Source organism: Eleutherodactylus coqui, chromosome 6 (assembly GCF_035609145.1).
Source record: "Eleutherodactylus coqui strain aEleCoq1 chromosome 6, aEleCoq1.hap1, whole genome shotgun sequence".
In the NCBI taxonomy this organism is placed as follows: Eukaryota; Metazoa; Chordata; class Amphibia; order Anura; family Eleutherodactylidae; genus Eleutherodactylus; species Eleutherodactylus coqui.
Window position 1 is genome coordinate 106038661 of NC_089842.1, and position 16355 is coordinate 106055015.

The 16355-nt window shown below is 48.9% G+C and overlaps 1 protein-coding gene across 1 annotated transcript in view; it reads right to left on the minus strand.

Moving 5' to 3' along the window:
* Positions 1 to 10679, minus strand: part of DNAJC11 (DnaJ heat shock protein family (Hsp40) member C11) — a 120908-nt gene extending 110229 nt beyond the window's left edge. Inside the window, exon 1 of the mRNA XM_066607350.1 lies at positions 10541 to 10679. Coding sequence (XP_066463447.1) covers positions 10541 to 10612 — 72 coding nt within the window. The 5' untranslated portion in view covers positions 10613 to 10679. The remainder of the gene's footprint in view (positions 1 to 10540) is intronic.
* Positions 10680 to 16355: the final 5676 nt, after the last annotated feature.

Here is a 16355-nt window from a genome sequence, read left to right on the forward strand (position 1 = left end):
TGAATTAGCTCCGCCCCTGCCCCACCTCCTTTCATTGCAAATAGTGCAAAGGGGTGGAGAGGGGTCGGGAGCTCATAGCACTGCTCCCGACTCTTCCAACCTCCTCCCCCTGCAGAGAGAGATGCCGTATATCAGCCGGCATGAATACGCAGCCGATATACGGTCGTCTGAATAAGCCCTTAAAATGCAGAAACGGAAAAAAAAAATATTTTTTAAATCTCCCCATCAAGTAGCAAACTAGGCCTCATTTTGAAAATGTTCAGGGTGAATCCAGAGAACAGAGACGATCCATTACGCTCCTCAAACAGCTCCTTCATCTTCCACAGCCCATGCATTCTTCACCCAGCATTACATATGTTTTATCCCATGTTAAAAATGCATTGTAGGTCGTCTTCTCCCTTAAGAACTCGACTGATGAAACATTTCAAGGCCGGTTGGGCTTCGGTTATTGCCTGGTGGAAATGGTCAATGGGGATTTACAAGTGTGACTGCCCTGGAGCATATCAAGTAGATTTCAAAAAGTCTATCTTCCCATAATCTAAGGACCCATCTCTGTCTTCTCTATATTGTGGAGATTTAAATACAATTGGAGGAAGGGCATTCTTCTGAAACAAAGGCCCATGGGGTCCATCTGGCAGAGGTACAGCTCTATCCTCTCATCACCTTACCATGTTTTATTCATTTTGACTTATTTTGTTCTGTCACAGTGAAAGACTCCTCTTTATGTTGACCTCAGTACTTTTCACGTTAAATTACAACCTATTGATATTCCTGGCTCAATTTGCTGAGATATTATATCAACAGCTGTCACGGCTCAAGCCAAATGTATGTATTTCTTTAAAAAAAAAGTAGGACGGCAAAAATATATTAGTCAATACAAGACAAGCTCAAAATGCAACGTTGATACAATGTATCGGAGGGCGCGTTCTGCCTTAGTTAGCATTATTTGCCCTCGTTATGATGTATAGAACATCGTTTTTGTCTTGACCTTCCTACGTGCTCCTTGTCAATTCCCTTTATGTCTTCAAATGCATAGATTGGCAACAAGAATATCTTTATTTATAGCTGCCGAAAGAGACAGAACGATGCTGGGAAATTGTCGATAGACACAAGTTTGTTTAAAAAAAAAAGGGAGCGAAGGAGGAGAAGATGATACAGAGCAGACCGGTAATTATTCCTTCTCTTCTTGACGAGTGACGCTCATAATTCTTTAGAAAAATGTTCCACACCGACAAATGCCAAATTAATAGGATTAACCGTATAGAGCGACCGAGATACGGACAACAAACATATAATTATAAATAATAATAATGCGCCATTATCTATTCTGAACAGGTGCTTTAAAAGGAAATTACATTTACATTGGATAAACACTGATAATCCGCAGATAAATAATGCTAATAAGGATTAAGTGTCCACTTCCATATTCATCTTATGGCAGAATTGCATCAGACTGGGTGGTTATGGAAGGGCTCCCCGGCTTTAGGCAACACGGATGTAACATAGGCAGGTGCCCGCTCAAGATCTCTGCCCCAAGAGGATTGGGGGCTGCACCCTGAAAAGGGTTGTCATTGGTGGGACAACCCCAAAAGAGTCTTCCATAAGGTTCCTCTAGCTGGTACAAGACCATTCAGATTGGTTCCCAAATCAACTTGACTGGTTCCCAGCGACTTAACAATTCTGTCCAACCCATTTGTACAAACATCAAATGGGCTCTTAATGCAGAATCGTATGTAAAGGATGAAAGCAAAGGGACAGCAGTGACAAAGCCTTAGGTCATCACTAATGGCACACCCAACGGCTGTCATTTTTTAATCTATCCTAGTGGTTCTTCAAGAGGTTCTTTTAATTTGTTTTGCCTTTTTGAATTACCGTGCAAGACTCATCCAATTTTTGATACAAATATCATATGCTGGGTTCACATATATATTGGCCATATCTGGCTAGTTGTGTCCACAGCCTGAAATAACACTGTAGCCCATATTTTTTTGATGTGGCAGCTTTTAGAAGGATCAAGCAAAACTAATGTGCTGAATGCAGGAACCGATACAACTGAAAACAATGTAATCAGTTGTGTTATTTCACTACCACACTGGAGGGGAAACCAAAGGACGGCCGGATATATGAGAATGAGTTTTACAGGAGAATGCTCTGTTCTTGTTTTGCTTAATGGGTAAAATCCAACTCAATATCTTTGGACATACCCTATTGTGTAATCATAAGACCCTCTTTGGAATGCCAACGATTTCCCTCGAAAAACTTTGCAGTTTTTTAGGCAAAGGCAGAAGTGAATCCAGCACGAAGTATAAGCCCTTCCTTTATATTTCCTATCCTTTATGAATTCACCTCTGGCTTTGGCTTAAAAGAACAAAAAAAAAATACTATAAAAAACTGCAATCATGTTTTTCCAAAGAGTGCCATGTATGAAACCACAGGACGATTGTTGGGGTGCAGAAGTGATGATCACTCAATGAATGGCGGAGGAGCAGGCCGGGCATTGTCCTGGCCACTGGCCTCTATTCACAGTAAACAGGCAGACCTTCATAGAGAAATGACTGCCTGTTTACAGAGGATGATGATTGTTTGTTTTTTATGCTTGTACGATCTGAATGACAAATGAATTATTGGGGGTTAATAGGCTGAACTGCATTGATATAGGTTACTGCTTAGATCCCTGTGATCTAGCGAGAACCTGAACAATAATTGTTCAGTATAAAAGTGCTCTAAGGCCAACTTCACACGGGCAAGTGTGATATCAGGCCGTGAATCCCACCTCATATCGCGCTCGCCATCCATGTGAAATATCATGGGAAAACAGCCTCACATCACTCCAGGGATGCAGTGATCCTCTGGCGCGGCTGTCAGCTATGATTACTGAGTTCTCCCTTTTATTGGGGCCGCCGCTGCTGTCACTGGCCACATTGAAATCAATGGGTGGTGCGATGTGAGAGCACGCAGCCAGATAGAACATGCTGTGATTGGTCTCCCACATCACTTCACAATGCTATGCGGGAAAACATCGCTCATGTGTATGACCCCGAACAAAAGAATGGGGTTCATATTTGTGCGTCTCACAACACACAAATCCTGCGTGATTTTCTCAGCTGTGGAAAGCAGGTCTAAAACTTATGCTGCAGAGCAACCCCTGCAAGTCTCATACACTATTGTGGCAGTACTGTAACACTGAAAGCAGCGACATAGTGACAAACTACCTTTTTGGAGTGCTCTACAATGTTGTGACTCCTAGAAGTCCAGAATTTTCAGGAATTCAGACTTTACAATTTTCCAGAAAAAACTACCAGTAGATACATTGTAACCTGAACGCTCCTCTTTAACTATATAAGGACTAATTCACACGACCATATGCGCACGAATGCTCACTGCGGCGCAACATATTTGCGTACGAACGAGGAAGGATGAGGTACATTTCTGTGTGTGAGTGCGCATATTACCGCACGCAGAACCGGTTCACAGGTGTGTGCCACACCCTTTCCAGAGTTTAAGGCTACTTAGCCTAATGAGCTCCAGATATGTTCTTTTCCCCCAGTTTTGCGCAGTGTTTCACGCTACCCCTTGCGTATTTGCGCACCTCCTGTAGACTTCTAAAAGGGCCTTTGCAGCACAAAAACGCAGGAAAATAGAGGTGTTACTTTTTTCTGTGCGTGCGAAATGAGAGCTATCCCACTAAAATCAATGGGTTCTAATCTCTGTGTTTAGCGCGCGTATATTTGACGCATGCAAAGCCCTAACGAGACATGAATGTTGCAGTAACATATAGGAAGGCTCTGCAGCCCTCTAGGCTGTTCTGCATGGATGCAATGAGATAAACTACTGCAGATCCGGCCCTTCAATCCCTCCACATATAACCGTCATATGGTGCCGTCAGGCTCTGCACTGCTATACTAGAAGCGGCTCATGCACCAGCGTCTGATCAGGTATTGATTGACATGGGAAGCACATTCTGTTGCAGGAGACGCTGGCACCTTTCTGCCAACAAGGTCACCAGCCCCCACAACAAGGTGACACGGCGGTGCGAGGATGAGGGGCTGTCATTAACATGCATTACCCGTGTTATAGATCTAAAGGAAGGGAAATTGCAGGCAGCGTATAGCGGAGAACGTATGGAAAGTCTGTGCTGCCAGAGACTGCTGCAAACTGTCACCGGAGACCTCAACAAGAGCGCGCTCAGAAGAGACAGACTTCAGTAACCGCTCAGATGCGGTCTTAAAGTGCACCCAGCACTCTATTAGCAGTAGTATGTGCAGCGCCCCTTACCTATCTGTAAGGGTCCTTACAGCCCCCTCCTCAAAACACGTCCATAGATTAATACAGAAGGGAGCTGCAGTAATCCCCCTTGGTCTGTCTATGAGACTGCAGGTGGAAGCATCTGATTGACTCGAAGCAAAGCAGGTAAAGCGCAACCACTTTACCCCAAAAGTACAGGAACCAACTGAAGGGTATACCTTCATGGGAATGAGCCCTTAGGCCCAATGTCCAAGGGCAAATTAATCCGCACCCATAGGGAATCATTGGGCACCTGCAGGTAATTAAATACCTGCGGATGCCTTTTTCCCCCCCTGGTGCACGGATCGCACATGCGGGAAACACCCACAGCATGCTCCATTTCGTGCGGGCCTCCTGTGCAGATGGCTCCCATTGAAGCCTATAGGAGCCGTCCAGTCCCGCAGCTGTATTTCTGCTGTGCCGCGGGAGAGCAGGAGTTCAAAAAAAGAGAAAAAGATGTGCATGGCACATGCGTACGGCACGCTGCCGGCGTGCCAAGCACATCCGCTGGGCCGAAGAAAGGAGACCCAGCCGCGACGGAGGGGAGATCCGCAGCGTCCGGACAGGTAAGTATATCTTATTTTCAGGCCTCATGTCTGCGGGAAAGGAGGGACCGGCTGCGGGATTCTGCATGGAGAATCCGTGCAGGCCCGAATTTTCCCCGTGGACATGAGGCCTTAGGCTCTCTCACAGGACGCTTTTTACCGCAGCTTCTGAACGCCGCGCTAATCGTAGTACAACGCTCCCACTTTTTAATAGGGCCTCGCAGACCAGTGCTTGAACGCACAGTTAGAAACTTTGCAATTTCAAGCACTATTTTTGTGCGTTTAGGCGTTTTGTTTTTTTAACACACCTCATCGGCCCTCACAATTATGGGGTGCATTCAAAAACTCTGTCAAAAGCTGTGACATGCATTCGAAAACGCCAATCAAAATCGCAGTGTACGAGCGGCGTTACAGTACAGCTACAGCAGAGAATCCCCCTACATGTGCGCAGGATTTGCTGCAATGCCAAAACACTTTAAATAAGCCTGGGTTCACACAGGGCGGATTTGCTGCGGTTTTGCCGCGGATTGCCGTTGCATATCCGCACTGTGGCAAAACCGCTGCGTTTGCAGTGCAATGCAGCACAAATGAGTTTTGCAAAAAAAGCTGCTCTCACAGGGTGGATTTTTTCCACACAGCCGCGGAAATGCAACTGCGGCGCTGTTTTCAAAGATGCAGCATGTCCATTCTTTTGTCTTTTCCGCAGCGCTTTTTTGTCCATAGACCTCTATGGACGCACCAAAATCCGCAGCAAAAAGCAAAAAACGCTTGCAGATTTTTACGCAGGAAAATCTGCAAGCCAAAATTAACCTTTGAAGCGGTTTTGCCGCAGAAGCAGCAAATCCGCCCTGTGTGAACCCAGCCTAATAGTAAAGGTTCCACTGCGGAAGAAAGATGCAGCGTTTCCACAACACGTGAACACACAAGGAAAAATGGCCAAAATGTGCAAGAATGACAATATTTCTAGTTGTACTACATTAAATACACATCTACAGCTGCCTATGAACGTGTTTTATAGCCGGGCTGACAGTCCTGCAGTATCATATATACTCTAATAGGTTCGGTAGATGCGTGAGTAGCACAGTCACTAACTGCAAAACATTAGTATTCTCTAAATCAACTCCAGTCCTCAGGGACCCCCAACAGGTCATGTTTTCAGGATATCCTATAGTAAGAACCCCTGTGGCAATGTCTGAGGCACTGACAATAATTACATCACCTGTGCAATACGGAGGAAATCCTGAAAACATGACCTGTTGGCGGTCCCTGAGGACTGGAGGTGGAGAACACTGATGTAGATCATGGAATCCATCTGCTTGGATGTCAGTGTCATCAGACAATAAGGGACGTTGATACAGTTTATTTGCAGTTAACAGCCACCTCCTGCAGGAAGCACAGGCCACAACAACCCTCCGGGCTCTTTCCACGTAACGTGACGGTCCACAAGATGCAGCGCAGTTGTAGATTTTATTTAATAAATGATTATTTTATAGCGTTTTTAACTGCAGAACGCATTTTATGTAATATTTTGCATTTTTTCTGCCAACATTAAAGGGGTTTTCCAGGATGAATACTATTGATAACCAATCCTCAGGATAGGTCATCAATAGTTGATCAGCTGGGGTCCGTCACTCGGGACCCTGACCGATCAGCTGTGCGGACGCATATGGTCAGCGCCACAATAACACAGAGGTCGGAGCGGAAGCCTCCACGCCTATCTCTGTGTAGTGGCCGGCGCTTGTAACTGCAAGCACGGCTCTCATTGATATCAATGAGAGCCTTGCCTGCAGTTACAAGCACTGGCCACTACACAAAGGTCGGCACAGAGGCTTTCGCTCCGACCTTTGTGTAAAACCGCTTTAAGTGTGAATTTTGCTGTGAAATTACATCTCTTTTGTATGTTAGTCATCTGCAACAACAATCCCGCAAGAAGCTATTAATCCTGCAGCCAAAAAAAATAAATGCAGATTTGAAAAAAAGATGTGCAGGTTTATAAAGTGGATTCCAAGCCCCACGGGATAACATGAGGCTGGGGAATTGTCCGTGAGGAGAAATTGCAGTACGTGGGAAAGAGCCCTTATAGGCTTTAAGGGGTTTTCCACACAAATACAATTGACCTTTCCTCAAGATAGGTCATCAATAGTTGATCGCTGTGGTCTGCTGCACAGGTTCCTGCTCCATCAGCCAATTGGGTGCCTGCTGTCAGCGCCACAACACACAGGGGTACAGGACGGAGGCAGATCTCCTGTGTAGTGGTCAGCGCTCACAATAACAGGCACAGCCATCATTGGTTTTATTGGGAGCTGTGCCTGCCATTACCAGCTCCAGCCACTACACCGGGGTCGGAGCAGTGGCTTCCACTTTGTACCCCTGTGTACTGTGGTGCCGACAATCAGCTGATCAGTCGGGGTCCCAAGTAACGCAGCCAAGCCGATCAATAATTAGTTATGTCCTATCCTGAGGATCCTAGAGATTAAATTTGTATGAAAAACCCCTTTAAAGGTGGCTGGGAAGTTCTTGATAATCTGACTTCCTTAAGCTCCCTTCACACAGGCAAAGTTGCGTGTGCAATACACAGAGAATAAAACCCACTTATTTTAATGGGTTTGTTCACTTACACGTATTTTTCTGCGCATTACGGTCGCACCAAAAAAATCTGCAGCATGCTCTATTTTCCTGCACATTTGTGCACCCAAAGTCCCCATGTAAGCCAATGGGGATGCACAAATGCGTCAAAAACACTGCAATAGGAAAAAGAACACATCTAGAACTCGTTAGCCATTTAAATCAGTGTTTGTTTGCTGCGTGCAAATGAACGTCTTGTGGGTGCAAAAAGTACAGAAATATAAGCCAACGCACAAGCAAAAAAGCATCTTTCAGTCCGCAAATACGCATCCGCTCGTGTGAAGGGCGCCTTACTGTATCCCCGCTGCATTGTAAACCCCAGCCAGATTATACAGCAAGTTTGGGGAAATCTCTCTCTTTGGAGGGGCAGATAGAGGATAGAATGGGGCCTGGTATCAGGTCATCACATCCAGGACAGGGGAGCTCACTCCACATACATTGGGTGGAAATGAAGGAAACCAGCAATGTAGGGCTGGGGTCACACGGGACCAAAATCCTGCGGAAATCTCGCAAAATGACCGCATGGAAGTTCCACAAAATTTTCGCCGGAGAAATGCAGCTTCAAAACCCGCGGCCTTTCTCTGCGGGTTTTAAAGCAGCTTCAAAGTAGGCATTCCGCTGCAGCTATCCCTCACTGTGTGACCACAGCCTAAAAGCCTTGTTCAGACCTGGAATCGGAATTGAAGGGGGGCAGAGGGGGTGTTGGTGATTTTATTTTTCTAATTGCAAAACCAAAAGTTTAGAAAGGTATAAATTCTTGCAGGTGACAAGTGAACCAGATGCAGACGGGGTACTAGAAGCCAAAAAAAAAAGCAGTTGCCAGCAGCACAATGACAAAAGTCCACACAAGTGGGGGAGCAGAGTAGATCACGTTGTGCCCGCTCAAAAATGGGCTCCGGACTCCACTTGACCTTCGTGCAAACCATTAATATGTTGAGAAGCGGCTCAACTTTCAAGTTTTCTTCTTAGAGCTTAACAAGGCTGGACAAAGACGGCTATGGGGGTCGGAACGTCACGTTCCTAATATGTGGAGTGCCTGATTAACGAGGCTTTTTTAAGCTATAAGAAGAAAAATGTGGAAGTTGTGCTGCTTCTCCACATATGTATGGTGTACCAGAAGCCTCATGCCACACAGCAGCGATGCAGGGAACTTCAAGGGATTCTGGACTTTAACCCTTGATGCCCTATGCTTGCAACTTGGGATCTACGCCAATCAGCTGATTGTTCAGCCTGATGCCAATGCAGTGGGCTGGATGCGGTCAGTGGCAGAAGAGTAACAGCCGGCTTCACTTCCATTGATAGAGAGCGCTGCCCTCCATTACACTTCTGGCGCCAACCACAGGGGCCGGAAGTGTTATAGGAGGCAGCGCAGTCATCATATCTAGGAACAGTCAGCAGGGAGGCTAGGGGCTTAGTCATGAGATCTGGGAATAGTCAGCAAAGAGAGCAGTCAGGTGGGGGGGTAGAGCGTCAGTCGCGGGATCTGGAAGCAGTCAGCAGTTTGGTGAAGTGGGGCGGAGGGGGCGGCAGTCGCCGGACCTGGGACCCGTCAGCAGCCAGGCGGGGGGCGGCAGTCGCCGGACCTGGGACCCGTCAGCAGCCAGGCGGGGGGCGGCAGTCGCCGGACCTGGGACCCGTCAGCAGCCAGGCGGGGGGCGGCAGTCGCCGGACCTGGGACCCGTCAGCAGCCAGGCGGGGGGCGGCAGTCGCCGGACCTGGGACCCGTCAGCAGCCAGGCGGGGGGCGGCAGTCGCCGGACCTGGGACCCGTCAGCAGCCAGGCGGGGGGCGGCAGTCGCCGGACCTGGGACCCGTCAGCAGCCAGGCGGGGGGCGGCAGTCGCCGGACCTGGGACCCGTCAGCAGGCAGGCGGGGGGCGGCAGTCGCCGGACCTGGGACCCGTCAGCAGGCAGGCGGGGGGCGGCAGTCGCCGGACCTGGGACCCGTCAGCAGGCAGGCGGGGGGCGGCAGTCGCCGGACCTGGGACCCGTCAGCAGGCAGGCGGGGGGCGGCAGTCGCCGGACCTGGGACCCGTCAGCAGGCAGGCGGGGGGCGGCAGTCGCCGGACCTGGGACCCGTCAGCAGGCAGGCGGGGGGCGGCAGTCGCCGGACCTGGGACCCGTCAGCAGGCAGGCGGGGGGCGGCAGTCGCCGGACCTGGGACCCGTCAGCAGGCAGGCGGGGGGCGGCAGTCGCCGGACCTGGGACCCGTCAGCAGGCAGGCGGGGGGCGGCAGTCGCCGGACCTGGGACCCGTCAGCAGGCAGGCGGGGGGCGGCAGTCGCCGGACCTGGGACCCGTCAGCAGGCAGGCGGGGGGCGGCAGTCGCCGGACCTGGGACCCGTCAGCAGGCAGGCGGGGGGCGGCAGTCGCCGGACCTGGGACCAGTCAGCAGGCAGGCGGGGGGCGGCAGTCGCCGGACCTGGGACCAGTCAGCAGGCAGGCGGGGGGCGGCAGTCGCCGGACCTGGGACCAGTCAGCAGGCAGGCGGGGGGCGGCAGTCGCCGGACCTGGGACCAGTCAGCAGGCAGGCGGGGGGCGGCAGTCGCCGGACCTGGGACCCGTCAGCAGGCAGGCGGGGGGCGTCAGTCGCCGGACCTGGGACCCGTCAGCAGGCAGGCGGGGGGCGTCAGTCGCCGGACCTGGGACCAGTCAGCAGGCAGGCGGGGGCATCAGGGTAAGCACAGAGCAGAGGTAAGGTTAGGTCTACTGGGAGGACAAGGAGGACGCTGTAAACCAGGACACGTGTGGGGAGGGGGTCATACAGGGAAGCAGCAGGCAGAGGTGAAACAGCAGCGCCCTCTGGGGTACAGTGGTTGGGGTACAGAGAAGTAGTAACACTAGTGCTCCGCCGGCAGGGGGCGCTTTATTCGCCCCGGCCTCGCAGCCGCATGTGTCCCCTGGTGTTCTGGCACTTTCTACAGCCGGGCCGCACTACTCCAGAGGCCGGCGCTCGGTGTCACCGGCTGACAGCTCCCGGGGTCACCGCACAATGCCGGCTCCGAGCGCCTGGCACACGCCGGCTCTCCCCGCTATACACTGCGGGGCAGCACCGCACACACCAGCCGCCGCCCCCCGCACCGGCTCACCTCCCTGCGGACGTTCAACAGCGAGTAATAATCATCGTTCTCCACTTCTTCCTCCATAAAGGCTGCCGCCATCTTCACAACCTTTCACCTTCACAGCCGAGAGCAGCGGGAACGCAGATGTGCCGGGAGGGAGGGAGCTTCACACAGCGACACCTGCAGGACCGGGGCGGAACTACATCGAGGAGGGAGACTTCAGCTGCTGGACAGCGCTCACACTGTAAGGTCACGTGGAACCTTTCGAGAAGAGGCAATGAAACTCCAAGGGTCCTCACTGATGTGCACGCCTTCTAAATGTCCCTCTTTTTTAGGAAAATAAACCTAACTTTGTCCACAACTTTTGTATCCTCTTTTTTTTAACCAATCAATAGATTTGCGCTAAAGGGGTCGGACTTCAAAAAAGCATCTGCCACATAGGCAGCACAGGGTACATATGAAGGCAGGGTAGGCGGACAACTAGGGCGTCCATATGTGGAGGGGATGTGAAAAAAGAAAGACATTCTTCTTCATTAAATGTCTTTATATAACCAATGGCTCTGTCTGAGCCGCTGATTGGTTAGATGGGCTGACCATGCAGTCTACATGAAGCATGGGTGAGGAAAGCTAAAGGACGATGGGGGCGCTATGTCACAAATTCAAAAATGGAAATTCAGCTGTTGCTAGGACATTAATTAGCGAAGATAGGGGTACCATTGTCAGGACAGCGGATGTGGACCCACTGTGCCATCAACCTGATATGGCTAAAGGCCCATTCATGGACAGCACACAGACCCATTATAGCCAATTAGGCTACTCAGACAGGTGATAGTCCATGTGAGGACATCTTCACATGTCCTATTCCGTATCATGAACCGGAATCAGATGTGCAATGTCCCCTGCCCATGGGTATCAGGCAGCAACACATCCATGTGCTGTCCGATGCATGTTGTACCCAAGAATCTCAGCTCTTAGGGCTAGATGCAGGGGCTCTAGATGGTCGTAGAAGAAAGCCAAGGTCAGGAAAGGTGGAAATCTTGCAAAAATAATTGTGCTAAAGGTCAGGCAGGCAGGAGACAGAGCAAGTGTGGTCAATAAACAAGTTGGGGTCAGCAGAGGAGAAAACAGGAAAAAGTGAGTGGAGGGAGCCTTCGATAGGGCAGAACCTATCAGGATTGGCCGGGGATGGGAAAGCTAGCTGCACAGGTGTGCACCCTTCAAGCTGCAGTGAGAGATGTCCTCTGACAGAGGAAGATGCAGGGTCTCCAGCCAGTGACAGAAGCAGCCACTGTAGGGATGGGGTGAGGAACGTCAGCAGCCGTGGTCACATATATATTAGTATCCCCACAGACTGGTCCTGACTGCAGATGGAATTTCTTCAGAAGAGCTGGGGACATTAATGTTTTCAGCAGGCTTCCAGGACCAAAGCATTTCCAATATACCAAGTTCCTCCCTAACTCCCTTAACATTCAGGATTCCTTTCACTTTAAATTGTTCTTCAGGACTGGCGGATGCAGACGTTGGTATAGAACAGTGGTAGCGAACCTATTAGAGACCGAGTGCCCAGACTGCAACACAAAACCCACTAATTTATCATGAAGTCCCAATATGTCCGGGGGCGGGGCTTATCACGACATGTGATTTTAACCCTGTTGTTCTAAAAGGGACAAGGCCACTTAAAAATAGACATTGTGCAGATTTTGACTGCTTTTTGGATGAGGAAATACTGCAGAATGTCCTCAGCGGAAATTTTTTTGTGGAAAATTCTGCAGCATTTCCGCATCCAAAAAGCAGTCAAAATCTGCACGCTGTCTATTTTGAAACAGCCCTACCCATTTCTGCCACATGTAAACATACCCCAGTGATAATAGTCATCCCCCCAGTGGGCCCCAGTGATAATAGTGACCCCCCACAGCGGCCCCAGCAATAATAGTCCACCCCCCAGCGGCCCCAGCGGGAATAGTAACCCCCCCTCCACCACGGCCCCAGTAGAAATAGTGACTCCCCCTAGCAGTAATAGTGACACCCCACAGCGGCCCCCAAGTATCATAGTAATGCCCCACAGTGGCCCCAAGTATCGCAGTGACACCCCACTGCATCCCCCAGTATAATAGTGACATCTCACTGCGGCCCCCCGTATAATAGTGATACCCCACAGTGGCCCCAGCAATAATAGTCAACCCCCCAGCAGCCCCAGCGGAAATAGTGACCCCCCTCCACAGCGGCCCCAGCGGGAATAGTGACTCCCCCTAGCAGTAATAGTAACACCCCACAGCGGCCCCCAAGTATCATAGTAACACCCCACAGTGGGCCCCAGTATCACAGTGACACCCCACAGCAGCCCCCAGTATAATAGTAACATCCTACTTCGGTCCCCAGTATAATAGGGATACCCCACAGCAGCCCCCAGTAAATTAGGAGCATCCCACAGCAGCGCCAGTGTAATAGTGACATCCCACAGCAGCCCCCAATATCATAGTGACACCCCACAGTGACCCCCAGTATAATAGTGACATCCCACAGTGGCCCCCAGTATAAAAGTGACACTGCACAGTGGCCCTCAGTGTAATAGTGAAATCCCACAACGGCCCCCGGTGGGATGTCACTATGATACTGGGGGCCGCTGTGACATGTCACTATTACACTGGGGCCGCTGTGGGATGTCACTATTACACTGGGGCCACTGTGGGATGTCACTATGATACTGGGGGCAGCTGTGGGATGTCACTAATACACTGGAAGCCACTATTACACTATCATAGTGACATCCCACAGCAGCTCCCAGTATAATAGTGACATCCCACAGTGGCCTCCAGTGTAATAGTGGCTTCCAGTGTAATAGTGACATCCCACAGCGGCCCCCAGTATCATAGTGACATCCCACAGCTGCCCCAGTGTAATAGTGACATCCCACAGCGGCCCCAGTGTAATAGTGACATCCCACAGCTGCCCTAGTGTAATAATGACATCCCACAGTGGCCCCAGTGTAATAGTGACATCCCACAGCGGCCCCCCATTTCCCCCCGAGACCCACATACTTATCCTCTCCTCCTCGTGGAGGCTTTGCTGCTCCTCTGCTCGGCGATGATTCCAGTGCACACTGTGATGTCAGTGTGCTGCCGGACACCTCCTCCCCCTGCTCTCACGGAACCAAGTAGGATACGTCAGGGGAGGAGGATCCTGGCTGCACACTGACGTCACAGTGTGTGCTGAGATCAGCGCAGATAGCAGTGCTGCTTAGTAAATATCGGCAGGGGAGTCGTGGCCCCCCTGCCTGTGTTCACTGATGTGGTAAGGGTGCTGCATGCCTCATCTGGCACGCGTACCATAGGTTCGTCACCACTGGTATAGAAGATTGAAAATATAAATTGTAATCAAAGACTTCAGGAAGAAGACACTCAGAGTATTGGGGATTTACCAGGTGGGAGGAAGACGGACCTTGTAGGCAAACTGAATTCACATGAAAGACAACATCCTTAAACGAATATTCCTGGAAAAGAGCCAGAGACGATCCCCAGGAGAGTAGATAGGTGGAGGTCTCCATTTTTACCAGCGCTCTTCTTCATATTATCCGGTATACCAATTTCAGCAGATAAAGTTTATCCTTTGTGTCATGAAAAATTCTACAATGTTCCAATATATTTCTATATAAACTCTGCAATATATTTCTATATGATCTCTGCTTGCTGTCATTCAACAGAAACCTTCATATTTATAAAACACAGCTCTGATATATTCCTGTTGAATGACAGAAAGTAAAGATCTGGAAAGTCATGAAGAATTGATACAATAAATATATTAGAAAATTGTATAACTTTTCATGCTACAAAATGTAACATTTATTTGCTGAAACCAAAATACTCCTTTTATAAACATGTTATAACAGCTGATTTCTTCTGGAAAGTTCTATATCCCTTTAAGTAAGTTTTAAATACTTTTCTATGACTTTCCAATAATGCAAATTGTCACAAACTGTCAGCTTTCCCATTGATGCAGTGTTAAGGAGGAACTAAGCTTGCAAAATGTCTTATATGTCATAGTGACATGTCTGAAGTTTTGAACAGTGGGGCTTTGGGTGTTGAGACTCCCCAGTGATTACTGAAATGAAGGGACAGAAGCTCCCAGCTGAGCAATGTGGCTCTTCAGATGTGATCGGTAACAGTGTACGGACTCAAAGATGTCTACAGAGGTTGTACACTGCTCTGAAGAACTGGTGAAAAGTGCTCAGCTAAGCATTTCTTCCCCTTCATTTCAGTGATTGTTGGGGGGCCTCAACACCCGGAGCCCCAACAATCAAAGCTTCTGATATGTTACTATAAGATTTCTAAAAGTTTAGTTACACTTTAAAGGAATTTTCTGTACATACAACAGGCAGTGGCCTCTCAGTCCCAGAAGAGGAGTGCATAGTGTTCGCTTACTCTCTTGCACTTTTGATACTTTGGGACAGTACACCTAATTGTTTCTAGGCTTTTTTTTATCCTGCGGGAAATAGAAGCATGCAATCTGCAATCTCATCTGCAGTCAAGAAGGAAATCCACCTGAGACGCACCCCTGGATGCTGCAATACCTATAAAGAAATGGAGCCTACAGCAGGCAGTTTCACATCTCTTCAATACTTGTGAGATGGGGTTTGTATTAAATAGCCTTTTTCTTGGTTTGTGTCCTTTTAAGTGGAGTTCTCCATTAAGCAGAATCCTTTTTTTGCTTTTTCAATTGCACAGGATAGCGTACAGCCTTACATAAAGAGAGCTGACCTTTTTATTCATTAGGTGAAGAGTAAATTGCTCACGTTACCAGAGCCAAAGTATAAAATCCTAATAGGTTTATTACTGCATCCACTGAACATTATATGGTATTGCAGACCCTAGGGCGAAGATCATACTGTTCAACCAATTCTGCGGCAATCCACACTCTTAATGCTGCCCACAAGAGACGACATCTCAGTAGCGGGGGCCGCCTCCTATTTGCTCGTATTTACAGACTGTTGCTGTATTATTGCATGTCAAGGAAAAAATAGCTTAAGTGACGATGGATAAAGGTTATGCTACTTGTGTATTGATCCAGGGGAGTCCCCGGAGAGTTGTATAACGTCAACACTTTCACCAGATCTGTGATTATAAGACTGCATCTTAATAGCTGTCAGGGACACTTGAGGTATTTGTGTCACACCTGGCAATTAGGTTCTACAGAAGGGCCTCATACAGAGGAGAAGAGAGAAGCTTGCATTGTATGTTACCGTCATAAGATACAAATCGCTTACATGGTAATCCCATCAATTTATTTGCAATAAATAAGTCACCGGGAAGAATTGCGTGTCTAGAGAGGGAAATCCTGATTAATTTATGTGTTGCAAACCGGGCAGGAAGCAGTGATTTATCTCGCACTGGCAGCACAAACTATATATCATTGATCAGTTCTGTAGGACACATTAGGAGGATCACATCAGCTGATGACTTGCAGGAGCCAAACTGAGTCTCATTTTACTGTTGGAAACTGCTGCAAACTGCAACCATGTAAGAGAAATGCTTGCCTTACTTTTCTCTCCGTCATTCATTGGATAGGATACTTGAGATGATCTGAAATTTTGGGGGACAACATAAAACATTTTTCCAGGCATTGTGTTTGGCTTTGGTATCAATGATATGAGTGGATATTGCAGAATTGCCTTACACTGTATTGCATCAAAATCTAGTATAGTCAAACTTTTTAAATGATTCTCTACTGTAAAAGCAGTTTTGCACAAAGGCCAGTAAGATGTTAAAGGAGCCCTAGCATGATTCTTTACTGTAATAGCTGATTCACATTAGGGGCAATAGGGGGTAACTGTGACTCCGGCCAGCGA